Source organism: Liolophura sinensis, chromosome 4 (genome assembly GCF_032854445.1).
Source record: "Liolophura sinensis isolate JHLJ2023 chromosome 4, CUHK_Ljap_v2, whole genome shotgun sequence".
NCBI classification, from domain to species: Eukaryota; Metazoa; Mollusca; class Polyplacophora; order Chitonida; family Chitonidae; genus Liolophura; species Liolophura sinensis.
The window spans coordinates 9774652-9801737 of NC_088298.1; the positions used below are offsets into that span (position 1 = coordinate 9774652).

Here is a 27086-nt window from a genome sequence, read left to right on the forward strand (position 1 = left end):
GAACATAAATCTCTTTCATGTCGATTTCGGGAAGATATTTTCGTAATAAATCTGTCTTTCGTAAGGAAAAATAATGCAACGCCACAATATTTTTCATCAAGCAATGACTCTCCCCGTGCCAGTTTTTTGCCAGCTCACCCTGACAAGTTACTGCAGTATTCTGCCCAACATGGGTCACATTGTGACACGGGCAGCCGTTATCAGTTTCCTGCTTATGAATGTGCATTTCACAATACATCAACTTAACACTTAGACTACCCGTAAAATCCAGTTGTGCATCGATATCTGTCTATCCACTATACGGAACCACGCTGACAAAAGAGAGCTATAGTCTATTTCTTTTTCGCCACGATATGGCTGAAATATTGCCGATGTGGCGTTAAACCATAATCATTCATTCTATTTCTTTTAGAGAGTCGTCTACATTCAGTTGTCTGTAAAATCAGTCATACCCACTACCGACATTGCCTTTAGTCACTGACACGTAACACCATACGATCTGCGCATCAATATGTTGAACGTCCATATCATTGCAAGGAAAATAAAGTTACAACGTTTTTTCTAATTCATAATGTCAAAGTCCATAAGCTCGTTTTCGATGGAAAGAACGCATTACCTTCGATGACGTCATAATCATTCAAAAAACCAGTGGCATGCTGGTTACTGGGCGGAGTTTAATATGTTTTGACGGAGGTCGACACCAGTTACCTGAACTGCTATCGGTTTTACTGTATATCTTGTTTCTAACACTGTCATATTTGAAATTGTAAATACGTTTAGTATAACCTTAATAAGTGAATTTTATTTTATCTCTTGCAGTATATGATCTCATGGCAATATCATTTTAAAGTTGGATTTTAGGAAATTTTGTTTTAAATCACAATGTAGTCTATTCGCTTAGAGTGGAGTGTAGGCTGTGTTAGTGCGTGCAGTTTGTTCTAGCCACACCATGGTGCACCTTTTGTAATTTGTAAAACAAATTACTCTCCACGCCCATTCCTCAGCATGCCTCTGTCTTTTAAAATAATTATGACGTCACCCGAGGCAATGAGTTCTTGACGTGGAGTTTATGCAGTTCAACGTTATAAATTAGAAAGATTTGTTCTAATTTGATTTTCTTGCAAGAATATGGTCTTCCAACATATCCATGTCTAGAGCTTGTGTTGTTACATGTCACTGACTAAAGGCAATTTTGGTAGCGAGAATGACTGATTTTACAAAGAGCTGAATATAGGTGACTCTCTAAAGGAAATCGACTATAAAAGGCTTTTTGGCGTGACAGTCAATTATCACGTGACGCTTTCGGCTCTGGTCATTGGCCAAGTTCATGGCTACTCGATCCGTCAGTGCCATATCCCCAACGCTGAACTTAATCATCTCGGCTTTCAAAACTTTATAGGATTCTTTACATATTTTTGTGATAACCTGTTCTATATCCCTTTTTCTATGTATATATAGTGGCAGACTTGTTTACCTTAAGACAAGCAGTGTTCGTTTGTAACCTTTGTAACCGCTGTATGTAGAAAACGTGTAATAACTGTATGTAGAAAACGTGTAATAACTGTATGTAGAAAACGTGTGATAACACGCCAGCGATGATGTCAAATAAATCATATATAGAGTTGACTGTGTAGAATCTTTGCCGACATGGGCAAACTCTACACAGTCAACCAGGATATGTTTGATGCCATATTCAGCATCACATGCTCCCATCTAAGATGAAATTGTGTGTTAGACGAGAATGCAGTACTTCGTCTCTAAGAGACATTCGACGAGTATAGGAACTGTAGCCAATGAATGGAATGCACTGTATATAGAAAACACGTAACAACTGTATGTAGGAAAGGTAGAAACGTATGTAGAAACGTGTGATAACTGTATGTAGAAAACATGTAATAACTGCATGTAAGAAAGGTGTAATAACTGTATGTAGAAAAGGTGTAATAACTATGTAGAAAAGGTGTAATAACTGTATGTAAAAACATGTAACAACTATATGTAGAAAACATGTAACACCTGTATGTAGAAAAGGTGTAATCACTGTATGCAGAAAACGTGTAATAAATGATGAAAGAAAAACATCATCCTACATATGTAACCTGTAAATGGAAGACGTAGTTTTCTGGTCCAGTGCTTAATATAAATACTTTCGCCATCATGAGTTCATGAGCCATCATGTTAATGCTCATTATTTACTGATTTGATTGATACTCAAGAATATTTCACGTCTACGTCGGCAGCCAGAATTATGGTGGGAGGAAATCGGCACAACCCGGGGAAACCCATGACCATCAGCAGGTTGTTGACAGATCTTCCCATCTTTCCCATGAACTGGACCTGAGTTAACGTTAAATGTTTTCCTAAAATTTATTTAACACGTAGCGTAATATCGGATGGGCATAAAAAAATGGGCTGCATTGCTCTGTTATACTTTGTTCAAACCTTTTCAAACTTTAGACATTTAAATGGCATGATTTTGTTGATATACTGACCAATTTTCAAGGTCATAACTTGAGTAGTCTGTACAAAGGTTAAAATGAAAACATAGCCTCATAAACGCACGTTCCGGCGACCCACATTGCATCACCTGCCAGGTGTCATGAGTAGAGCGCACGCTGCACCTGGGTGACACGCATCAAGGACTGCTGGAAAAAATTACTCTTAAGGAGATTCGGGACTCAATCAGTTCATGGAAAAAACGTTTACACGCCGTTTACCGAGAAGATGGAGGACCAGTTGATCACCTTTTCACGTGAAACAAGGTAGAACATCATTTTGAAATGTCCTGAACATGCGTTTTTTTGATTTTGGTCCCAATGAACAGAAATCTTAAAGGATGAAAATTGAAATTTGGTCTGTATACTTAGGACATATGGCTTTTAAGTGTGTTAATTTTAGAAGCTGACGTAAGAGGGTCTCGGAGATACTATCAACAAAACAATTTTCCTTAGCTTGACATGGTACAATAATAACATATTGTCGCCTCTGTATAGGTGAGAAGTCCACCGTAGTTTGGCGTAGCACAAAAACAACATCGCTAATTTCGATGAAATGGTCATTGCGATCACTATAGTTTATCTGCACAGTGTAATTACAAGAATCCCTTGCTGGTTCATTCTTCAAAGGCGTGACTTTAGCTGATGATGGCCATCCATTTATTAATGTTAGCACTAGTTTGGCTCCGTTTTTATGCAAGAAATTTGTCAAGAACCACCGTGAAGGTAGACGGTTTCCACCGAGCCCTGTGCGATTTAACTTTTCGTGCATATAAACCCATTACGACAAAGTAAATAATGTTTTTTGACAAAAGAAAAAACACCATTTTTCTGTAAGTGAGAAGAAAATACAAACCAGCGACTTACTCAAAACACAACAATTTAATGCTGTTCCCCTCAGCAATAGACCTACTCAACATTGTGTTTAAGTCAGATTTCACTGGCCGTTGTCTCAACCAACCGGATTTGGTATAACAGAAGCCACTTTCCTTCTCACCCAATCGTTGACAACCTTTTCCAGCACTCTGATTGGTAGAGCTCCAGCATTGAGAATGGTGCTGTGAAAATCTCTGACATCAAAGTGAAATCCTGGTGAACAGAAATCAGAGGGCGCTTAAATGTGAACTACTAAGATTTTCGATCTGAAATTAAAAGTGACTTAAGAGTAAACCTATGTATTGTTGTATATTGTAGTGTTTTGAGACATATTTTTCTTCTAATTGGTGTACATAAATGCAATTTGTAACCTATGTTTGGATAGAAATAAATGGCACAAATTTGGACTACATAAAATTGGCTGAAAGCGACGTGGCATGAGTTTTTGAACGTCGTGGCGTGAAAGTTCATTAATCCGAACGTCAACAACTAAAAAAAAAACAGTTACAAATTTCAACACTGACATATGTCAGTGTTCCCCAAAAAGCCTATTACTGGCTTCAGGAAATTTCTGACAAATACTGAATCGTATTTTTGTAGTCAGTAAAAACCAATATATGATTCAGTGTTTCGAGATTTATTAAAACCGAGTCATGTATCGCCTTGTGTCATTAGAGTTGTTATAGTCCTCCACTTTGCGAAGTATCAGTCGAATTGGAAATAAAGAGGAATGTTGTACATTTGTAGGGTTGTCTTTCTGAAGTAACATATTGTGTTTAATGTCAAATTAGCCAATCAGTTTACCAGTTCACATGAAACACCGTCATTGAGGTAAACTACCACGTGTTCTCACAAGATGACCGCTACGGCAGTGTCATAGTTTTCTTGTTTATTTCACTTGACATTATATCCATTTTCCTGTAGGGAAAAGGGTCATTTGCCTGAAATTTTCTTACAAAATTCTTTCAACCATATAATGTCAGAAACAATGTGGAAAAATAAAACTATAATTCCTCCTTTTGGCTATGTAGACTAGTCTTACCCAGTTTTTTTCTCGCCGTTTCTCGCAGCTCTCGGAGTTTCAGTTCGCCAATCTTGTATGCGCATGCCTGTCCAGGCCACGTGATGTAGCGGTCAATCTCAATCTCTACCTCATAACGAGGTGAAGACGTGTATTTCAACATGTAGTTGATGGCTTGGTCACGTGTCCAGCTAATCCAATAAGATAAGAGATTTCAAAAGATATTAATCTAGTTTTCTAGTTTTTTAAATAAATATTTGAGAATAAGAAATATTGATCCATTTTATAGCTTTTCTAAAAGTAGTACTGACGACGCCAGAAATGGTTCACTCCAAAGCGATTTCACAAAACAGTTTCTCGAACTTTGATTCTTTACTGCAGAACAATGTACCAACCACAATTAGAGTAATTTCCTGTTCTGACTTTGGCATTTTAAGCACTTTTCATTTATGGTCTGTCCTAAGTTGCTTGATAATTACGAGCCCTGTTCAGCAATTTCCAGGTACATACTCTGCAGGTACATGGCCGCTACTTTCCCAAAACATGGTAGGAAGCTTAAACTCAAACTCACCCTTTTGCGTGCATACCCGTATCGACCACCAGGCGAACTGCCCGGAGCATTTCCTCTGAGTAGCGACCTAGTCTGTACAAATATAGCAAGTAAATGTCAGCAGGAACAACAACAACAGACGCCAGGGGGACAGCGATTACGGCTTCCAGCAACTAAGGCAAATTTATTGAGTACCATAAAGAGAGTGGAACACTTTATCTGTATACAATAGTTCCTGTGTTAACCAAGAAGTCATTTAACAATTTTGATATTGGGACCTGTTGTCGCAGACGAGACCGTCTCCATAGTTTAGCAGGGATTTAACTTTCAGTCTGCCACCGAAAAAAATCGACACAGCATTTTTAACATCAAAATTTAGTTTTGCCTATTGATTTACGTACTAAAACATTAAACAGTAAATACGTTTTAGTTCTGGTTATCGTGCCATAGCGGTATGCCATAGTGACACGCCCAACTTATTTCTCCATCTCCAGCCGTCGCTCCCTCCACTTTTGCGCACGCGCATTGCTTACACTAGAGCTTAAGCGTTTATGTGGACACAGACCCCCATTACAACTTCCGTTTTTCAGTAGGGACGATTGTAGTTCTGTGTATTTTAGGGTGTAAAGTCTTTTTTTGCTGTCAGCCTGCCGTTTTAGGTGTACAGGTGCATGCTTGGTATCAAAATGATGGAAATTGTCTAAGCTTTGGGCAGGTATGAGTTTTAATGGTGAAAGTTTGAAATTCTGGGCGAGAGGACACAAGGAGACAGGTGGTGATGAGGCTGCGAGTGACGTCCCCTTGGCGTTGCTAGGCACCCCTCCCAGCTGCCGGCATGGAAAGGTCCAGATTTTGACGGTCAACCTATGTCAAGATTTTTACAGCTTCTTTCTCACATGCTGGGCCAGGTATGCACCAAAGCTTATTGGCCTCGGAATGTTTGGGACTGAGCTACAGCGCTAAACGTTAACATTGTCGCTTATGGAAAACTAATGGGGGTCTGTGGCCTGATCTGTCCACTTGTGCCAAAACATGTAATATGTCACTGTGTGCTCAGATTTCGCAGCAGCCTGATAATATTTGGTGGGTACATCTGCGATGTGGTTTGCATTGACATGGAACTTGATTGAGCAGTTTTAAAGCTTTTTAATTCTATATTTTCCCCACATATCCATTTTGTCTAAAAATCGGCTAAAACGCTCTGTGGTCAAGGGTAGTACGGGAGTATAAACAGACTGGAACAAACACAGACAACGTTTCATTGTTCCTGGTTTTTAAAATGTCTCTTTTGGGGCTGACATTTGATAAATAATGCAAAATTTGAGTGCTGCGAGTGAAATTGGAGTATGTGGCTGATAGATAGGGTGGTGTGATTAAGGATGGTCAATAAGGCCTTGCATCACATATAAGGGCCCAGCCTCACACAGGTGGATAAAAACACATCAGCAGATTAATTTACTTGGCTAGAGTAGTAGAGAGGGCCAGTGTGCATTTAATTTACAAACCAAGTCAGGTTCCTCCCATGTGTGCCACCACACACTGGGTAAATGTGCTTCAAATCATCCTGCAGGTCACAAAACATTAAAAACAGGCATCTCTGCTGCAACATTGTCTGCTGTTTTGGGCATAGACTTGAAGTGGACAAGGTAAATTTTCCTCTTTAAACTTAAAAATAAACCACTGTAGGCATGTAGTTTTCATTGCATGTGTATATTCATTCCTCTGACAAGTTACATGTGCACTCACACAGCATGTGTGGCGTTGGAACAAAAATGATCAATTTCAAGTTTCTAGCATACATGTAAGTGTGATCTGTTGGAATATTGCCCTTGTGAAAATGAGTCTCTGCCCCACCAGGTGTCTGTTTCTCCACCAGAACATAGTACGCTGTTCCTGCGACATCTCAAGGAGTTTTTGTTTTAGTATCTGGCCCAGTGTGGCATCCACCTCCCTGGGCAACTGGGATTTTTTTATCTTTCCAATATCCTCACACACAAGTTAGAAAATAGACAGCTACATATGGCTTTCACATCCTAGTTTAATACCTATTGAGCTTTCGTCTTGGTTTCCCTCTTTAGATCTTGTCTCCCAAACATGGCGTCAGTGAACTTTGCCTGGTTTATGCATATATTGAACTGGGATCTACCTAGGTGAGTGGGGTCTGTTAGCCGTTCAGCTTCCTCAAAGGCCTGACCAATCGGATGCAGTCTTCCACTCCCCTGGCCGAACTAGAATCCCTGTCATTGGTCCGGTACTACACCATGACACATACCCCTCCAGCTCCCCCCCCCCCCCAACCGGGGAAACGTCACAGGTTTCTCATATATGTACGGATAGTTTGAATGTCCATTCCTCATGCCCACCCAGGAACACCCAGTGTGGAACCTGATTACGGATGTAATTTCTCACTGATTATTTGAGGATTTCTGTGTTGTTACAGGTTAAAAAGTATAGCTTTTCCCCTCTTCTTGGGTCCCTTCAACACGTCTTGGGAGGGTTGCCTTGCTGACTGTCTGAATGACCAATGTGCATGTAATGTGTGGCTTTATTTTTGTAAGTGGCAAATTCATATTTCTCCCCTCTACTTATCTCTTGTAGATGCCAGTGTCACACTTTGGTGTTTGTTATGTGGAAAGTACTAATTTAGTCTGAGGCAACAACACAGGTGGTGGGATTCTTTTGCACTGTGAGTTGAGGTAAGCCAGCCAACCAATGGCAGCCATGGGGGAGACGGGAAAGGGGGGTAGTGGGGGGGGGGGTTAGTGGGTGATCTTTTAAAGGGTTTTATCATGTGAATCACTTTGTAAAAGGGATACTAGTCTTTTCTTTAGCCCTATCCATGGAAACTGTGCCTATGAGCATTTCTATATCAATTTGGATGCATATGTTTACTTTGATGGTGATCAAAATGTAGTTTTCTGGAATTTTGAAACTCCCCTTTGCTACCCACCTGTATCACTTTAAGTCAAATTTTGCACAAAGTTGCTAAAAGGTATGTCCTATATTTTGTAAGTGAATTGTCAGATAAATTACCTGTCTTTTGATATATATTTTGACACTTTTGGCTTTTAAGTATTTTCTTAACACTGCTGTAAACAAGAAAATCTACTTGAAAATCCATAATTTTCTAAATGCTTGTCAATGGAAAATGTAAAATACTTTGTCATTGGAATTTTTTCATTTTTCTTGCAGATATACATACCAGCTTTCCAAAACATCTGACCTGGTTGAGATATTTTGAACGGTATGTGCACTACAGAGCTTTGAACTTCGTGCTTGAGGACGGACAAACAGACACATTTCCAAGATAGGGGTACCCCAAGTTAAATCCCTCCTACTCAAAAGTTTTTGCATGTATCAAGCTGTAACTTTATGTGTGAGGTTTAGAGGTAGTAAGCATTATGTGGTGCAAAAATTATTGATTTTGAAAAAAGTTGGCTGGTGTGATAGGACACAGACCCCCATTACAACTTCCGTTTTTCAGTAGGGACGATTGTAGTTCTGTGTATTTTAGGGTGTAAAGTCTTTTTTTGCTGTCAGCCTGCCGTTTTAGGTGTACAGGTGCATGCTTGGTATCAAAATGATGGAAATTGTCTAAGCTTTGGGCAGGTATGAGTTTTAATGGTGAAAGTTTGAAATTCTGGGCGAGAGGACACAAGGAGACAGGTGGTGATGAGGCTGCGAGTGACGTCCCCTTGGCGTTGCTAGGCACCCCTCCCAGCTGCCGGCATGGAAAGGTCCAGATTTTGACGGTCAACCTATGTCAAGATTTTTACAGCTTCTTTCTCACATGCTGGGCCAGGTATGCACCAAAGCTTATTGGCCTCGGAATGTTTGGGACTGAGCTACAGCGCTAAACGTTAACATTGTCGCTTATGGAAAACTAATGGGGGTCTGTGGCCATGTAGGCAGGGCATTCGTGGTGCGCATGGTAGTTAGGTGAATTGGGACTTCGACTCCGTATATAAGGTCACAATGCGCCAAACTTGAATTTGACAGGTCAACCGTTTCTGTGCATACTAAAAAAGGAATCTTACAGCCAGCATGTCTTGGTCAGCTTACTTTCTGAAAACACCCATACCTAAGAAGCGGCATCCGTTTAAATAAGTAAAGAATGCAATTAAACATAGATTATAGATTTGCGTTTGAATTTATTCTTCGGGTCGAGCAAGCGATACAAAATCTTGCACGAAATACTCGCTCCTGCGTAGTTGATAAATGACATATTTGTCCATTTGTATCTCTTTCAAGATACACAGCTGATCCGGACTGTTTAACTAAATAACTCTGCAGAACTGTTGTCCGGTCTAAGTCTGTTTCATTTAATTGTTTTCGTTGCTGGAACCAAATGCTGGTTTCAAAAGTGTGTTGAAGCCGCGTTCATCCGGTCGCATCACCGACAGAATAGCTACCAGATGGCGAAGTTAAAGATAACATGGAGAGCTAAATGAAAATGAGCATCAGTAATCGATATTCTGAGAATGTGATAATCACCGGAAATTATGCTTTATACATGCAGAAGAGTATACTTAAATTGTGAACATCAACGAAGCGTAGTTCGAACGTGTTCTGTGCTGATTTATTTAGACAATACTTTCACTGCCGTGTCTGTCCGATTGAAGCCTGTGGGCGCGAGCTAAGCTTGTAGACGCGAGTAAAACAGCAAGTGCCCCGATGATACTGTATTGAGCCGAAATGGCAGCATAGCTGTTCAGAATGATTGAGGCAGAAATCAGCAGGATAAGAAGTGACACTCAAATACTTCTGCTGGGCGCAACAAAACTCACAGTTCATAGTCGTCTTCATAAACACCAAGCTCTTCGCCAAGGAATTCAGCGTACAAACCCCAGCCCTGTAAAATATAAACACATGGCTGACCAGTTCAATGAATCAGTTCGTAAGACACTGTGACTTTTCGAGAATACTCCAGTGTTGTCGGCCTTGAGCTAACGCCTTTCATTTTTGAGTTTTAAATCCTGATATTATCGTGGTTTTAAACTACATCCTGAATTCAACCAAAGAAGACATCATTGCATGAACAAATGTCAGTGCGTTATGGCTGAAATATTGGCAATGTGGATTTGATGAAGAGTAAATGTAAATATTATGTCAACAGAAAAGTCCTTCTGTCATTTTTTAAAGATTAATTCAAAATGAATTAAAAGCATATAAAATGATTGAATTACACGGTGGTATGTTACGAGCATAAATTCCCGTATGAACCTAAGTGTTTCAAAATAGCTTTTCCAAGTTGCATGCAATCACAACATTACACAGTCCTTAAAATAGCAATTTTAGAACCCACACTTGCTAAAAAGTGTGACTGCATTTAATCTCATATACAGGAGTTCATGGTCCCAAAAATTAATGCATCGAATCAAGCATTAGCATATTAGCCGGCAACCAAAATGAACGCTCCAAATCAATAATCAATACCCAAAACGACGTTTCGCACAAACCACCATGCGTACAAAAGTACCTGATTAGGATGGAGTCATGCAAAAAACAAATGGTCAACAGTTTTCAGTGACGTTGGAAAGCCGCACGGTATGTTCTAAGCGACGCCAAGGGAGTTAGTACGCCAGCATGGTGCAATGACGCAAGGACCTCTTACCATTTCGGTCGCTGTGAGTTCAATTCCAGCTCATGCTGGCTTCCTCTCAAACTGTGCGTGGGAAGGTTTTCAAGCCTTCGGAGAATCGTGGGTTTCTCCCGACGCTGCCCTGTTTCCTCCCGCAAATGCTGGCCATGATCGTATAAGTGAAATATTCTAGAGCACGGCGTAAAACACGAATCAAATAAACAGATAAATGTTCTAAGCGAAAGCGTAAAATCAGTATTCAAACTGTCTACAATGCTGCTCTGTAATTAGTCAATAATAATAATAATAAAATAAACAGCGTAGATTCTAATATCTTTAAATGCACACAACTCACTTAAAAAAACAAATGTAACTGGAGCTATGATGCAGGGCGGATGAGGATTGCAGCGCGAATGAAGGTTGAAGATATCACCGGTGTTGCCTTCGCGGTGCTACAAAACATACCTTAATATTTATGAGTTACATTAAATGAGACGATTGTTATTTAAATACAGACGGTGTAGTTATCTCATCTCTTTTAAACATTTACGTACCACTTAACTGCAGTTTATCTCACCTCAATGTAAGCCGTGTAAAACGGAAAGTGAAAAGGAACACGGTAGTAATACACGTCTTCCAAGGCGCTTCGGTATGAAGGCAGAGTGGACATGAAAGCGTAGATTTGCTAGAAGAAATCAGTGGAGAAAAATGTTAATATCTATCGGATAGATAGCACCTTGAAGGCTTTCTCTCACCTCTGTGTACGCCGTATAGAATGGGAAGTGAAAAGGGACGCGGTAATAGTAATCCGTGTCCATGGTGCGTCGGTAGAGAGGTAAGGCTGATTCCAGGGAGTAGATTTGCTGGAAGGGAGGAGTTGAGGCAGACATATTACAAAGGTTCCTAGGCTGTATAAATATAACATTTGTGCGTAAGTGTAAGTTGTATACGGGGCGGTCTGCCACTAGCCTGGGGATGGTCGTGGATTTTTTCCCAGTGTCGGCCGGGTTTCTTCCCACCATGACGCTGGTCGACCTCGTGTAAGAGTAAAGCATCGATCAAAGAAATAAATATCCAGGAAAATATGGATAAAATACATGTGGTAATGATTATTGAAGCAATTAACATCAATCCACATTTGTGTGGGAGACAAAACATGTGCCTCAAGGAATAATGAAAAGTTCGTGAGCAGTGTGTTCACTCTACATAGAACGGAGTTTCTTATGCAGCAAACTGCCTAAAACATCCTTTTAAAATGTGCCACCGGACAGCAGGTAGATTTGACTTATACTTTAAGTGATGTAAGATACAGGTGGTCTATTGTCTTGGCGGAACAACACATTGCGAACTATGGATACTAATCCCAGGTTGATTGCAACGGATCTTTAAACTGTAAAGAAGTTTTCCACAAATCCGAAATGATCAGAACTTAAACTTTATGGAGGAAGCTGAAGTTCATAACACATACCTGTAAATGATGACCGGGTACAGTTTCGTGGAGGCTGAGGGCTGCCATGCCGAAGAAATTACTGTGATGGTCAAATAAAGAAAAACAACTCTTAAGTCCATGTTGTATTGTTTCTGGATTGGTTGGTTTTTTTACGAGAACTCATGGATTACATTATGCAGCTGCAGATACTAAAGGATTGTCAGAAAGTCTTCCTGATAGCACTTTTGAATAACCTGGTGCATAAACTGATTGGTAAAATGGATTGAAGATTGTATAGTTGCGCAGTACAGTCCGATTGAAACCGTCTTAACCAGACAGGCTGGTGGAAACAAAACCCGGACTTAATGTCATCCGCCCATCCAGGTGGATGTGTATTCGAACTCAATGATTAAAAATGTTAGATGTCAGGAGTAAAGGAGTCCAGATGGCTTGATCAGACAAATGCCATCACGAGCATAACCATACACAAAAACTGACATATTACACACAGTACAAATAAATATTGATTCATTCGTAACGTTTTAGACATTTTTTCACTGACGTAAAGCATCTAAGCGGAAGGGCCAGGGTTTGAACACGAGACCTTTTTCATTAAGGCAGTATTCTAGGAGATCGATATTGAGCTCCACCCTACACTACCTCTTGAGACGCATATCCCAACAATAATCCCACACGTACACAATACTACAAAAAAGACACATTCAGTCTTGCTAAATGCCAGCAGCATGGAGAGAAAACCTTGAGCAGCGACGACAGTGTGATAGCCGGCAAATGGTCACACGCAACCAGCAAAACACGGCGTCTTTTCAGTTTACCTCAGCTAGGATTTTACTCCAACTGTTCATGTAAATTCCTAAAGACTAGCAAATTCCTCGAGGGCCATGGCTTAAGCAGATTTAGGTAAAAATATTTTGAAAAATGCAATGACGTTAATTAAAATTTATTAGACGTTGCCTGATCTAGAATTACCCAAATTGGTGTGTTGTCATCAAATATGGAACAATATCAGTGACATGTTTCAATACTCACACTGTCTCTGGGTGTTGAAGGTTGACCTGAAATACACCGGGTCTTTTCCCGTCCGCGGATCCGGCGAAATAAACACCCCCTGGGCCATCGTACTGCATAGGCATTACTCTGTGAGGGTAGAAGGCGTGGTGATTGGTTCGCTGATTGATTGATTGATTGATTGGTTGGTTGGTTGATTGATTGATTGATTGATTGATTGATTGATTGATTGATTGATTGATTGATTGATTGATTCGGATTACCTGGCTGGTAGATTGACGAGTGCTTGACGACTTCATTGATTGATTGATTGATTTACTTGTAACACTGCCAAGGTTATGCCTGGAAAACTGTCTAGAAATGGGACAATGAAAAGTATGTCCATGTCATACTGAGCGGAATCTCAAATGGAAAACCTTATTAGACAGCATAAATAGGTCTCTATGAATTCCATTAGAACGTTTCATGTTTGTTAGCTGCCCATTTTCGGGTTTTAAGTTCGTTAGCACCGAAAATTACACCCAACAAGATATCAACTTACTTGACAGGCAGGTTTGGTATGTCTTTGAAGAGCTGTGTCAACTTGGGTGTGATTCTGTTGAAGACAATGTTATTAAACCTCGCGAGAATCTCCTCCTACAAAAACGAGAACGGAGATGTGTACTTTGCATATTTAGTACAGGAATAAACCTCACTGTTATTTAGTGAAGTGAAGTTTCTGACTTATAATGAGTAATTATTTATTGATTTTAATTAAACTTTGTTCAACAGAAGACTCTCACAAAATCACAGGTCTTTCTGCAGATCTATTAGTGGCGACAAGTCAGTATAGGTGAAGGGGGGAGGAGGACTTCAGCATTTACATGAAAAGTTAGAATAAAACCCTAACTGAGGTGCACTGACAAGAAGATTTCATCTGGTACGTGTGACCATTTGTCAGTCATCACACAACTCTCAAGACTGTAAGTCTTGTATTAATATTTCTGCATTCAAAGTGTGATGATAGCCTGTACCTGCTTCTCTGGTCTTTACCCTGACTGATGTAAATTGACAAGAGGCCGTATTTCACCGCTTACATGTGACCATTTGCCAGCTATCAAACTGTCGTAGCTGCTCTGTTTTTACTACGTATGTTGTACGTCTTTAATTACAACAAAGGAATTCACTGTATCCTCTGACCTCACTGTTCTGGTCTTACTCTCTGTCCTGTACGTCTGTATATAGTTCTGTTACCTTTGACGAAGTGTGGAATTGAGGGTCAGCCTTCAGCTGGTCAAACTTCTCCTTAATGCTCCCGGTGAAATTTTGTTTGTTGAAAATCTGGAAAATAACAGTACATGGGATTCAACATAACGATATTATGAGTAATTCGCGATGATAAATGATGGATTATCCCTTTGGGCAATAAATGAATGTTGTTAAACTGGGACACAAATGAGTGTCATTTGGAACACTAAATGTTGTTTTCATACATAATTCACGTAATGCATTATAAGCGCTCGTCTAAGGCATTCATGACTCGATCTAAAAACTTGTACATTGCATTTAAAAAATCGTCATTAATATCAGATGGTATTCTTGTCTACGAAATACAGTTAAGTCAACAAAAGAGGGTTATCCAAATTCATTAACACGTGACTTCCACCATGCGTACATAGAATTCTGTAGACATATTAACACACCTTGCGCATGAGCGCTGCTATACGTGCCACTTCCTTCAAACCCTTTTGGTGAACCTCATCGGGTGTCATGTGGACAGACAGGTGCCATGTGAGCGCTGCTTGGTAAAACGCTGCGCCATTGGTGAAGGATGAGACGCCGTATCCGGGCCTAGTGTGAAGAACGTACTCCTAAATAAATACAATAACAGCATTTGAGACAACCTTCAAAAACAACTGAAGCGCCATCAACGCGTGGGTGCTACCAGAAATAGTTGATAGTGTCGTTTTATTTTCTGTTAAAAGAGCAATCAGCAACCGACTGCACTAAAGCTTCTGATTGAATCTAGACGTCAAAACATTCATATACCCATCGCCAAGAATAACTGAAGTATGAGGCCCTCGTTGAAAACAATGCTGTGGTAAATAATTAAGAGTTTTTTACCCTTCAGAATCCTACTTTCAAAAGCAAGGCCCTATGTGACAGTTTTGTTTAACTCCCTCTCACAAACTACAAGAATAGAGCCAAAAATTAATGTACAATTATCCAAACAGCTGGGATGATCACACTTAACTGCCTGCTCACAAACTCACATCCACAATGAAATCCTTGAGTCTCTGATAAGCTGGAATGATGCTGTTCAAAACCGTGTTTCTGGCCTCGGAAATCAACGTGTTCCTAAAAAGAGACAGGTGGATCATTAATATATCACGAGTATCAAGGTAAGTTTTTCCATTATAAACTGCATGCTAAAATTCACACTACAGCTTATAGAATACATGATCTAACAATGCTGCTATACACTAGCAGATAAAGCCTGTAAATAAAAAGAAACAAAGAAAAACACAGATGGAGTTTGATATGTACAAAGTGTTTCTTCCGACCTTTTTGACCTTTGGCATGCTTGAGAAACGTAGTGTACTGCATATTCTTCTAGCGTGACAAGAACAAGCTGATGCAAAACCAACTTGTGAATATCTACGTAAGGATATTTCCACATACCATAGAGTTGTAGTAACAACGCTGCTTAATTTAATCCGAGTTCTTAGCCATTGGAAAAGCCAAAATCGCTCATACAGCCCTTGTATTGTGACCGTTCTGTGCCACAAAGCAGCTACTGTTGCGGATTTATATTTAAATCCCCCAGGTGTTCAACCCGCATGCCTCAACACTCTGAAGGCACCAACTCTGTACCATCATTTAACCTAAATATATCGTTTGGAAATATCACCCAATGAACTGACGACATCCAAATTTGAATATTACGTTTGCTGGTTTACCGTAGATGCCTAACATTTTTGGTGTGAACATACAGGCCATGGAAGGAGTGGCGCAGTGATACATAAGCAGCACTGTCATGAAACGCCGCTATGAATTTTAGTCAGTAAGGTTTTATGGCATTTTTTAAATAGTTTAAAAGTAAAAATGTCGAACACAATTTCACTTGAAAAGGCCTCAACCTAGCATAGAATAGGTTGTTTAATTGTTACTGCGTATTTTATATCTGCGGATGATTTTGGTAACATTTGCTGTAATATAAATATCACGACTCTTTCTTGACCTTCCAAAGCCGGTTGTCGTCATACGACTGGAAAAATTGTTAAAGTGCACATATAGTCTGCCACTACATATTCATAGAAAAAGGGATATGGGACACAGTCATCACAGAAAAATACGTAAAAAATTGTATAAAGTATGAAGTTCAGCACTGGGGATATTACACTGGCGGACAATTCACTGCAAGTTGTGGAAGCCCTGATGAACTTGGCCAATCACTAGCATTGAAAGTGTCACGTGATAATTGGCTGTCACGCCAAAAAACCTATTAGCTCTCGATTGTCAGTCTGGTTTGTTATAGTGGACAGACAGATATCGATACAATAAATTGGATTTTTCGGTTGCATTAAGTGTTAAACTGACATTTTGGGTCACACATTTATGAGGGGAGAAATGAGAAAAGCTGCCCGTGTCATAATGCGTACATATTGGGCAAGAGACTGTAGTAACTTGTCAGGGCGAGCTGGCCAGAGACCGCCTCGGGAGAGTTGTTGCTTGAAAAAAAAATATACTATTGCATTATTTTTCTTCAGCAAAGTCAGATTTATTACGACAATATCTTCCCAAAATCGGCATGAAAGAGTTTTATAAATCAGAAGGACCTGCGGTGTTGGTAACTTCCCTGAGGTCGGTACCGCTAAAACACGACGATTGTGCCCCTGAAGATCGCTATGACTGAGTGCCAAACTAAAAGAAACATCGGCCCTTTGAAAAAAACAACAGAACTGAACTCTTTGCTTGGGTATCAGGCGTTTCTGTTTGTATTTTCTCATTGTCACATTGTTTAAAGGTACGGGATGGCTTTGTGAAAGTCTCTCTAGATAGCTACAACATGGCCAAATGGCGACACCAAACGAGTGGCTAGATACTGAAGATCATTTGCTGTTTATTTCGTTGATAAGAGGTGTACATTTTTTTGATAATATTTTTAGAACATCTCTGGAATACTAATTTTAGGAGTTACTTCAGATTTAATGGTTGACTTTATGTTCACTTTATGTACGACGTTAAACCCTAAGCACTCACTGACTCCAAAGCCAGAAACAAAAAGCCAGTAGAACTACCCAAGTGAATTACCAAAAAAGTATACATCTAGACTAATACAAGTCACATAACAAGTCATTAGTGACATACCGTAACCAACTGAAGTATACACACAATTTAAGGGCACAAATGAATACATTTTCAACCATTGCGAGTACGACTGGCTTTAAATCTTAAAGCAGGAACTTACTTGTCCGTGTCCGACAGTGACGAGTTATCGACTCGTTCTTTATAGAGAGTAAACCACTCTCCCTGAAGACCTGCCGATATGATCTTGTCTATCTGACCAATGACCAATCCCTGGGGGTAGAAAACAGAGCGTAAATGTGGAAACTTGTGTTAATATACATGTATGTAAATGTATATATGCTTGGGTTTTACGTTTGCACTCAAAATGTTTCAGTTATATCACGACGAAAACGTCAATCGATGTGTGTTCATACATATTGTCTTCTTGTGGCAGAGCGAGTCCATGTCGCTATGTCCCTACCAACAACGGAGTGTCGTGCCGAATACACCAGATAAGGCATCCAACCCAGCCAGGGCGAGTCCATGTCACTATGCCCCTGCCAACAACGGAGTATCGTGCCGAATACACCAGACAAGACATCCAACCCAGCCAGATTATTCTGACGTCAGGCCAACCAGTCCGGTTTCCTTGCTCTAACCTCTCAGTGCTGACCGCCAAGCGAGGCAGCAACAAGTACTATTACCAGTATTTGATATGACCGAGATGGGTTTTACCACTAGATTTTCGAACCTTTCCAGGGTAATGTGAACAGCCAACCCATTTCGTGGTACGTTGGACAATACTACGGTGGTCTTTTATCTCTGTCTAAGGTAATTTATTTTTCTGATCGTTCTTAGGAACATATTTGTGACTAATATGCCGACTGGAACGCGTTCTTGTTTATCGGTGTAGCACATCCCCAGTCAGCATGAACCCGTTAATAAATCGCTTAGAAAAGCAGCACCGTTCAAATATATCATTCCAGTCTCACCCAATTTTGCGGAAAACCGGTATCACATGTGTAATAACTCTAAGCATTCATACGTTTTTATGATAACAACAGACATACACAGAGGAAGAAAAAAATCTGTGGTAGTGATTAGGGCATTATGGGGGATGTATTCGTATTCTAGTCAAAAGGTATGACCGTGCATTAAAATCGACGCATCCTATAGAAAAAGCCCAATAGTTCATACGTAAGGGCCAACCATACTTAAATAATTGATTATAATAAGCATTTCTATTTTGGGAATGCTTCAATATATATTAATTATCCGACAATGAAGTAACTATCTCGAGACAATTAAAAACACTAGATCCAGTGAAACTCGAACCTAGGCATCTACCGCTCTCCCAACTGGACTATCAAGCCAGATGGGAACGGCTCGTTTACTACACAAATTTTCAAAACCACGTCAAACCTTACTTCTATAAGGTGTAAGTTTTGAAGTTAAGCCAAGTCAGATTTTCGAAAGTAACTGCCATCATAATTAGCGAAAACATCAACAAATATATTGAATATATATATATTCCAACACTGAAAATTACTCTCCCCAGTCAGTTTCTGTGCGTTCCTATTTACTGAAAATATGTATTTAGATACGTTAAACCTACACTCCTGACATAATAAAATGCTGAAATATCGAGTCAAAATGAACCTTTCGTTTTTCGGAGTTACGCTACTTGTGTATTACGTGAAACTTATCAGTGGATCTACTGGGTTTATATTTTGTTTCTAGATATTTCGGCGTCAAAGTATCATGGATGAAGTGGCTTCTGAGAATGCACTATTGTTCAGATGGTCAAACCAGACCACTCACTCACCATAGACACATTGTGGTTGGTAAACTGTCGAGATATGGCCCCTCTCATTAGCGTTATCATATCGTCTATCTGAAATCAAAAGCAAAAAAAAGCCAACAAAAGCCAGGGAGATTGATACTCCTGTCAAATAGGTGTGCGGTAATGAAAAGAAACGTCTGGGTATACTCTGGAAAATATTGATGAAACCTCGATGTCATCGGAAATCAGATATGATTGCATGTATTTCTTTCCTCGGAATAGTGGCGCGGGGACAGTTATTCTCTTCCGCAGTCACACGAGACAAATGATTGTTCTCCAGCATTGCCGATGGTGTTTTCCGGCTGACAGATTGGAACCTGTAGTCTTATTTCTGACGTATGTATCTACAAAACTCTAACGATACTACGCTGTCTTTTTCCATACAACACGGAAAGAAGAAAAGGTTACAAATTTAGGCGTCGAATCATATATAAAATGAGATTTTCTTCTTTAATGACCAAATCAGTTCTTTTTTATTTGTCTTTTCTTCACTAGGCTACCTCACCAAAGTGGTTCCCAGTTCCACTTTCCGCCGTTAGTACAGAGATTTCTAAAGCCCAGTGAAAATGAAGCGATTACAATCTGGGAGTTTCGAGTTCGAACTCTTCTATCACTAAAGGCATCGCTAAGGTCTACTGTATCATGGGACCTGTCAAAAGCGTTTGGCAACTACTCATGTTACTATAACATGAGCGTCTGAAAAAGTTTCCCAAAAAGTAATGTAGATTAAAACAAACGATGAAGAAAATCGAGGAGCTGAACGTTCGTGCACTGGAGAAGTTTCTGAAGGAAAGAGGTGTCACTTGTGCCTGTGGAACACGATGAGACAAGTGATCGGTGATTTAATGCCTACAGAAGCCTAACATTTTTCACAAGTCAGATAATAGAGGAGGACTGTTTTTATCTTCAACGACAAAAGAGTTCGAGGGCCGTGGGTTTCCGCCGGGCTCTGCCCGGTTTCCTCCCGCCACAATGCCTGCCGTCATGGTATAAATGAAATATTCATGGGTACTGTGTGAAACATCAATCAAATAAATAAATTTACCTGGTCAGAGAGACCCTTCATCCGGGAGAGAAAGTCGATGAAATCTTGTCTTGTGTCAAAAGGACAAATATCAAACCGGTATCCAACATTCAGCTGGGGACCTTCGAGGAAACTCACGGGATTTCCTACAGAATATCTGAAGCACAAAAACAGAGAAAATCCTTGTTTATTTGGATTGCCTTGTACACTTTACAAACGAACATTTTCGCATATATATCGTCGTTTGGATTTATCGGCGGAAACAATTAGGCCGTGGTGGTTCTGTTGAATTGAGAAGAAGGGCGGGAGAGATGGGTAATGATGTAATGATGGGAGAGGGGGAGATGGCTCTCGGCAACCACACGTCGCCTAAAGATTTTTTAACGTAAAATTTACAGCAGTTGAACATGAACAAGCCACATTGATAGCGGCCTTATGTGCAGTGATCAACACCTCAAGAAGCGGAATTTGGTCAGCTAAAAAGTCAAAAAATTAATCTGTTGATTTCAATAGAAAGTCTGTTGTCTGAGTGAGGCTAGGATGTATTCTGTTATTATAACATAATATTCTGTCATATTCTGACACCATACCCTGTCAGTGTAATAAAATAATAAAAATAATCAATTAATAGAATGTGTGTGTTCTATTCAACAGAACAATCTGCTGCAATAGCAGAATACATTATAGCATCACTCAGGCAACAGATTTTCTGTTAAATCTAACAGATTAACTTTTTCAGTGTGTAATTGCCAGAATTAACATGAACGCCATTCCAAATATCACTAACGGCTAAAATTGTTGATCATACTCATGTGCTTTACAACATAGATTGATTCCGGGAGAAACTCCGATCAAACTTGTGGCGTACAGCGCACTACTCGGGCCGCGAACATCTTTGGATGTTAAGTCATGAGCTCAAAGGCATGCCCCGGGATTATAATGCCGTCTCACGCTTAACATGAACTGTCCTAACTTGAGATCTTTTTTCTATATTTACTCAATTAAAAATTCCAATGGCTAGTCATGTTATGTTAGCACATAAAACTGGCATGTAGATATGAAAAAATATGTTCTATGTTTACAAGGCAGTTTTAGATTCAGGGACTGTTTCGCAAAAACCATTTTGAGCTTAAGTCCAAAATTTTAATCCTCTTTATAAAACTAATAATAGCAAAATATAAACAAAATTTTACTGAAATTGTAAAGGGTTTAATGTGGATTAACATTTTAGGCCAAGTCCAAAATCGCTTTGTGAAATGGACCCTACAAGTTGCTTCGCTTGGATTTCAATTTGCCTTACCCAGCCCTACTTCTACACCCTTCAAAACGGGGTACAGGGATAAAAAAAAAGTAACGAAATGATTATCATAACCATACACTTACAGATGCCAGTCATATCCATCCACGTAGGTCTGTAACATGTCAGTCAGGATAAGGTAGTTAATAGAGTCGTCATAAGACATGGCGGAAAATGATGGTCGAGTCTTCACTTCGGTCAACCTCCGTAACAGTCCCACTATGTAGTCCTGTAATAAACATTGCTCCACTGTATTGGCCGACTCAAAATCAACCTACCTAAGGATAAGGAAGAACTAGTTTCTCTTTCTGATTTCTTTCTCGTGTGTCATGTGCGACAAGAAGGAAGCCACAAAACACATTTTTTGATGGAATATAAGTGCTTCTAAAGCTAATCAATCTCCATATGGCGGATGTATTCTTCTACAGCTGTTTAACAGCAGAATTCTCTTTTGAGATTACATATCAGTTCCTTTATTCGTAATCGTCCCATTTATCTATAAGGCATATTTGAAAATATATGTGCTTATGTCTTGTGCAGATAAATAAAACATAAAAATTAGGATTACCAGCAGAGCGCGCAGCTGGAAAGCTATAACACATTATATAGTCCGTAATGAGTAGTTTGGTTTGAGATTGTGCAATTTATTTTCCACTCTTAGAAAATTTTTGGACTTCTCATCTTTATTTGAGGAATTTGTCAGCCTTCACACATTGTGTAAAGCGTGTCGTTCCCATTAGTAATGCTGTAAGGCTTTAGCATTATCTCATTACGTAACGAGCACAGGTTTACAGAATTAGTGCCAATAGCAAAGCTTAGATATGAATGAAGGGGATTTTTATCTATTTGTTATGTTTTCTGAAGTAAGTAACAGTTATAAGATGTCACATTATGACAGAGTATAATCTTCGAGGGGCAAATCATTGAGAAAGTTGTAATCTGTAGTGATCACGTGACATGTTATGAGAGTTTATATCACTTAACATGAACTGTTTACAACACTATAATATTTCATACTTCGGATTACTCTTCTGTTGAAGATATTCACACATTTTACAGTACAACAGAAATATTTTCTTCGACTTTATCCAGACTTTGTTACATCTGTTCTTTCACAATCAATATTTAGAAGCTATAAATATATTCTAAAAATTGGGCTATTAAGCACATTAAACATCTTTTTTGATGAATATATGTTTCGGGATTCGCAATATGCATGTGCGTTTCGGAGCTCTCGGCACACATTACGAAAGCATTTGATGTAGTGCGCGATAGAATGGTTGCGTGGTTCATAAAACTTAGTCCCTTTATGATTGTTTTCCCTAATCACTTTACCTTGTTGGCTGTGTATATGGTCATGTTGTAATGGTCCAGCTGGTCGTTGTACAGATTGACACCGGCGAATGTGGCGAATTCTGGCGCCTGTCTCATCCGCCATGCCCAGAATTCATTCTGAACCGTGCGCACTTCCGCTGCGACGTCGTCTGAAACAGGAATACTAGTTTTCTGATAATACTAGATAACATTTGTTTTTCTCTTTCTTGCATTTGTTTTTTGAGTGAATAATGATTGTTTCTTGCATGAGCATATTAAACATAACAGGGTTTTTAGAGTGTTCTATAATGAGACAGTATATTTCAATTTTCTTGTATTATATTACAGATCGAACTCTATTATTTGTTTTGGGGGTATTAAAGTATACATTTTTCATGGGAAAATTGATAAATGTCTTGTTTTAAGTGGCTTGATCATAGTCAAGCAAAGCTGACTATATATGTTGTCTTGCATTATCCTGCCGTCAAAATAAGATGAAGTCAAGCAGCAAAACTGTTAAAGTACATGGAAGCAGTGGGAAATAAGGTAGCTGTGTTTGTTTTGGTTTTTATTGGGTTTGCTCCACACATAAATCCTATCCCCACCATCTATATGTAAGTGATAAATCCCTGGATGCGGATTACTAGATTTTTTTATCTATATCGCGGCTGACAGACTGCAGACTAACCGTAGTCTGCCAGAAACTTACGAATTGTTCTGAGATTCCTCCTACCATATAATGATGTTCGCTGTCGTATAAGTGAAATATTCTGGAGTACGGCGTAAACACACCAGTCCAATAAATAAATAAATCAGGATATGGCCAGCAGACAAACAATTCAATATGATTTTGTAAATATGACTAAACTGTAAAAAAAATCCCGTTACCCATTTGAACGAAAATGTTCCTGTTATATTACAAATTTAATATTAAAGTGTATATTACCTCAGGGTATCTTTTTAATAGCTTTAGCCGTAGAGTTTCGGCTGAATAAAGGCCACTACTCCCCTCCCCCCCACCCCGACCTCCACCACACTTAGTCCCCGCACCAGGACACCTGGTGTTTGAGAGCTTCTCTTCTGATTATTATTGATTTCGAACATCCTACTTTGGTTTATGGGCAGTGTACTAAGTTGAAACATAACGTATTCTTAATAGACCCCACCCATGACATTGTCTATTTATTCAGAGTATTATTTCTGTAAATATTTCCTCAAATTTGAGTTGATTTTTAATGAGTTGAATTAAATAATAATGAACTAAGGATTTCCTTTTAATCTTCAGGTACTCTAAAAAATTCAGTTAAATTTAACACAAAGCCTGTTGTCTGTGTGAAGCTGGACTTTATTCTTTGATTGCAGCATATTATTCTGTTATATATACATGTCTCACATCTATTCTGTTAACTCAACATAATTGTACTAGATTATCAGGATATTATGTTAAAACATTTTTTTCAGTGTAAAAGTCGTGTATTTGCATATGGACAACAATTTTGTATATACTGACGTATGGGTAGAAGATAAGGCTAAACGACCCCGTTTATATCTTCATGGCTCCTTACCTTCAAGACTATGCAATGGCACGGTGGACACGAGCAGCAGGCTAAGGCAGATAAGCAGATACATTCTTTCTGTAAAACATAAAAACAATATCTGAAGAAAAAAACTTATTGTAAATCTTTGCGACTTCGATGCTCATGCCAAGTTTTCTGAATAACCACACATACTCTATAGACACACGTCGTTATTTTAGTTGAAATAATAGCTGAAATGTTTTTTTGCCATCAGAGTACAGAATCATAAAAATCACCGGTAGGCTTAACAGACTTTCAACATCACATTGTCCGGATTCCACTCCATTCAGCAGACTATTTAACGAAGAGACTAAACAAGTATTTGACAACATAGTTTTGTTGTTGTTTGCTGAACTCAATACAAGATTACCTGTTTCGCTTCAAGATATGATGTAAATGAGCACTATGCTTGTTTAAAAAAAGAGACCGTCCTGCCAGCCTGTAAATTATGTACTTGACTGCCTGTCACTGTATTATGAAGGTCAATGCCTTCACAAGAAACCGCATTTCTTGTTTGTTCCATAAATACATTATCTTTGCACTAGACGGCCTTAGTCTACTAAGAAGCGAGAAGAATGTCATATGTTATATTTGCATGATAAGATAGCTTATCTGCATGAACTTTGGGATCAATTCCTCGTTCATAAGACAGAAGGATAACCTTTTCATTTCAATATAATCTGAACCGTCACAAAAGTTACCATCAAACTGATGGGTTATTCACATGAATGGATCATGGGGCTTGTCATGTTGAGTGAAGGCAAGCGATTTCCAATATGCTTCATGTACGGCCACCTGAATGCTCACGGACAGTTAAACCAGAGCAACGACGACAGTGTGATAGTTGGTCACACGTAACCGGTTAAATCCGGCCTCTTGTCAGTTTACCTCAGTCAGAGCTTCATTCTAACTGTTCATGTAAACCCTTTCCTAAGATGACACTACGAACGACACTTCTACATTGTGGTTTACAATCTAGGCGTCAAAACATTCACATACCAGCTGTCAACCAAAGTGGTCGTTCCAGGTCAATAATCACAAGGCAACTCCCAAACGATGTTTAACACAAACTACCAAATATATGCGTGGAAGTAGAGATTCGTGGACTAGCCGTCAACGAGGGTGAAAGTTCCGGATCAATTATCGCACGACCAATTCCCAAAATATGTTTCACCACAAACTTCCTAAAGGAACAAAGAAAGCATATAAACTATGAAAATGATGTAGATTCATGTAAAAAGAAGCAGTGAACAGTTTTTAATGATGTTTCAAAGACGCCAATAAATAAAATTAATGTCCAAATTGTGTATCATGCTAGCTATAAGTTGTCGATAATCAAAATCTATATCTGGGTTGCGCTTTGATGGCAACTGTTCATATATCCAACGCGGCGATCTAATCCAACAGTTCGAATTAGATATGGTGTAATTATATCATTAAAGGCTTACAGCACAAAGAGTAAAACCAAAGTAGCGACGACAAGTGGACACGCGTAACCGGTGAAATACGGTCGCCTGTCAATTTACTTTACTGCTCATTTAAATGCTTAGACATTAGTAAATTACACGCTGCATAGCACCATAGCAAACTTGGGTAAAAAAAACCAGCAGTGATGTTAAGTGCAATTCATTAGACGTTAATGGTTTAGAATTACTCCAAATACTGTGTGCTCCTCACATTTGACATAACAACTTAATTTGCAGTAGAGGATCGCTTCGGTGGCCTAATGGTTAGATCGTCCGCCTCGAAGCCGGGATCAAACCCGGATTGGGTCATACCAAAGACTTTAAAATTGGTACTTGTTGCTGCCTAGCTTGGCGCTCAGCATTGAGATGCTAGAGCAACGAAACAAGACTGAGTTGGCCCGGTGTCAGTATAATGTGACTAGGTGTGTACCATGCCTGGTGTCTTGGGCATGATACTTCAGTGGCGGCAGCACTTTGGCAGCATAGATTCGCTCTGCTACAAGAAGACACAGTGTATGCACATGTACCTCGTCGTCATATGACAGAAACTGTACGCCGTAAAACCCCAAGCACACATACATATAGTCAGCAAAATTATAAACGCACGAAGCGATTTTATATTGTTTTCTCCTAATATTAAATAACGTGTTAACTCAAAAATTACGGTAAGTAGATTATTCATTATCAGTTGTGGTTTCAATTTCCACCAGATTTTCACATTTTAGAGCAATAATGCCGGGGCTATGGCAACGTGAAACCAGAGTGTTTTCGGTAATTACAGCTCACAGCCATGTCATTACCCACCACGCTGTTTTCACTCTGCCATAGCTCTTGGACTATTGCCCTAAAATGTGAAAATTTGGTGAAAATTGAAACCACAATTTATTTATTTATTTTATTTATTTGATTGGTGTTTTACGCCGTACTCAAGAATATTTCACTTATACGACGGCGGCCAGCATTATGGTGGGAGGAAACAGGGCAGAGCCCGGGGGAGACCCACGACCATCCGCAGGTTGCTGCCAGACCTTCCCACGTACGGCCGGAGAGGAAGCCAGCATGAGCTGGACTTGAACTCACAGCGACCGCATTAATGAGAGACTTCTGGGTCATTGCGCTGCGCTAGCGCGCTAACCGACTGAGCCACGGAGGCCCCTAAAACAACAATTGGTAATGAAGACTTACCCTAATTGTTGAGTTAATACACTATTTAATACTAAGAGGAAACAATATAAAATTACGTCATAGGTTTATATTTTTGTTGAGTACATATATTTCGCAGTTAGAGTACTCACGATGGACACGAGGAACAGTC

At 39.4% G+C, this 27086-nt stretch overlaps 1 protein-coding gene and 1 long non-coding RNA gene across 2 annotated transcripts; one reads left to right on the top strand and one right to left on the bottom strand.

The window, feature by feature from the left end:
* Window positions 1–3391: 3391 nt before the first annotated feature.
* LOC135464390 (uncharacterized) lies at window positions 3392–25483 on the bottom strand. Its single transcript, XM_064741818.1, has 19 exons — window positions 25305–25483; window positions 24294–24362; window positions 22750–22898; window positions 21501–21643; window positions 20139–20274; window positions 19076–19144; window positions 17432–17541; window positions 15234–15318; window positions 14664–14831; window positions 14215–14301; window positions 13523–13617; window positions 13245–13335; window positions 13003–13142; window positions 11992–12052; window positions 11279–11386; window positions 9730–9794; window positions 4964–5035; window positions 4414–4583; window positions 3392–3584 (listed from the first exon to the last, which is right to left on the bottom strand). The coding sequence occupies exons 2-19, from the start codon at window positions 24355–24357 to the stop codon at window positions 3448–3450; spliced, it is 1950 nt and encodes a 649-aa protein (XP_064597888.1). The 5' UTR covers window positions 24358–24362; window positions 25305–25483; the 3' UTR covers window positions 3392–3447.
* Window positions 5522–8829, top strand: LOC135464902 (uncharacterized). The gene is made up of 3 exons (XR_010443687.1): window positions 5522–5850; window positions 7541–7638; window positions 8135–8829. It is a non-coding gene; the product is annotated as an uncharacterized LOC135464902 (long non-coding RNA).
* Window positions 25484–27086: the final 1603 nt, after the last annotated feature.